Raw genomic sequence first — 1,569 nt, 5'->3', positions numbered from 1 at the left:
CATCTGTACTGTTGACTTTTGTGTTGATTTCATGAGCTATACTAACCAGAAGGGCCAATTGCTCAATACTTCCTTGCACAAGAGCCTTGGTGCTGTTAGTAACATTGTTTGTAAGAACAGCAGCCTCAAGGAGTTCGTCTGTACTGTTGACTTTGGTGTTGATTTCATGAGCTATACCAACCAGAAGGGCCAATTGCTCAATACTTCCCTGCACAAGAGCCTTGGTGCTGTTTGCAAGAACAGCAGCCTCAAGAAGCTCATCTGTACTGTTGACTTTTGTGTTGATTTCATGAGCTATACCCACCAGAAGGGCCAATTGCTCAATACTTCCCTGCACAAGAGCCTTGATGCTGTTAGTAACATTGTTTGCAAGAACAGCAGCCTCAAGAAGTTCATCTGTATTGTTAACTTTTGTGTTAATTTCATGGGCTATACCAACTAGAAGGGCCAATTGCTCAATACTTCCTTGCACAAGAGCCTTGGTGCTGTTAGTAACATTGTTTGTAAGAACAGCAGCCTCAAGAAGCTCATCTGTACTGTTGACTTTTGTGTTGATTTCATGAGCTATACTAACCAGAAGGGCCAATTGCTCAATACTTCCCTGCACAAGAGCCTTGGTGCTGTTAGTAACATTGTTTGCAAGAACAGCAGCCTCAAGAAGCTCATCTGTACTGTTGACTTTTGTGTTGATTTCATGAGCTATACCAACCAGAAGGGCCAATTGCTCAATACTTCCCTGCACAAGAGCCTTGGTGCTGTTAGTAACATTGTTTGCAAGAACAGCAGCCTCAAGAAGCTCATCTGTACTGTTGACTTTTGTGTTGATTTCATGAGCTATACCAACCAGAAGGGCCAGTTGCTCAATACTTCCCTGCACAAGAGCCTTGGTGCTGTTAGTAACATTGTATGTAAGAACAGCAGCCTCAAGAAGTTCATCTGTACTGTTGACTTTTGTGTTGATTTCTTCCGTTATACCAACTAGGAAAGCCAATTGCTCAATGCTTTCCTGCACAAAAACCTTTGTACTGTTTGTAACTTCATTTGTGAGAACAGCAACCTTAAGAAGTTCATCTAGCAAGGCCAATTGCTCAGCCTTGGTGCTGTTAGTAACATCATTTGTGAGGATAGCAGCCTCAAGGAGTTCATCTAGAAGGGCCAATTGCTCAATGCTTTTTTGCATAAGAACCTTGGTACTGTTAGTAACATCAATATTACCAATTCTTTTATGAATTTCTTGCGCAAAGTGAGTAATAGATTCATTAAACAACTGGCACATTGGATTGTTAGTAGCAGTCAGACCAGCATTCGTAGCACCAGTAGGAGTGGCACTGCATTCAGCAGATGATTGTGATATTAAAAAGCCACACATGCCCACTAAAGTGATAAGCAATACCAATATAATGGCTAATAAACATATCACTATACGGAGTGGCCATTTGTCTTCAATGTATTTCTTGCTGTGTGTAGGTGGTACTTGATACTGATGCTCTTGCTCTTGATTAGAAGGTAATGCCTTCATTTCGTACATCATTTCTTGCAGCGCTTCATCATTTGTGGTATACTGATTCT

The 1,569-nt window shown here is 41.3% G+C and overlaps 1 protein-coding gene across 1 annotated transcript; it reads right to left on the bottom strand.

Annotated features, from left to right (window-relative positions):
* Positions 1 to 9: 9 nt before the first annotated feature.
* On the bottom strand, positions 10 to 1,563 carry LOC109592564 (uncharacterized; the record flags this gene model as incomplete). Its single annotated transcript, XM_020007988.1, has 2 exons — positions 749 to 1,563; positions 10 to 220 (listed from the first exon to the last, which is right to left on the bottom strand). Coding segments are annotated over exons 1-2 (994 nt in total), but the record flags the coding sequence as incomplete, so codon positions are not given.
* Between the last annotated feature and the right edge of the window lie 6 nt (positions 1,564 to 1,569).

The sequence above is a fragment of the Amphimedon queenslandica genome, unplaced genomic scaffold, assembly GCF_000090795.2.
Source record: "Amphimedon queenslandica unplaced genomic scaffold, v1.1 AMPQUscaffold_4735_Cont23288, whole genome shotgun sequence".
Taxonomy (NCBI): Eukaryota; Metazoa; Porifera; class Demospongiae; order Haplosclerida; family Niphatidae; genus Amphimedon; species Amphimedon queenslandica.
The sequence above is the reverse complement of the archived record's forward strand: the minus strand, read 5'-3'. Positions and strand labels throughout refer to the sequence as shown.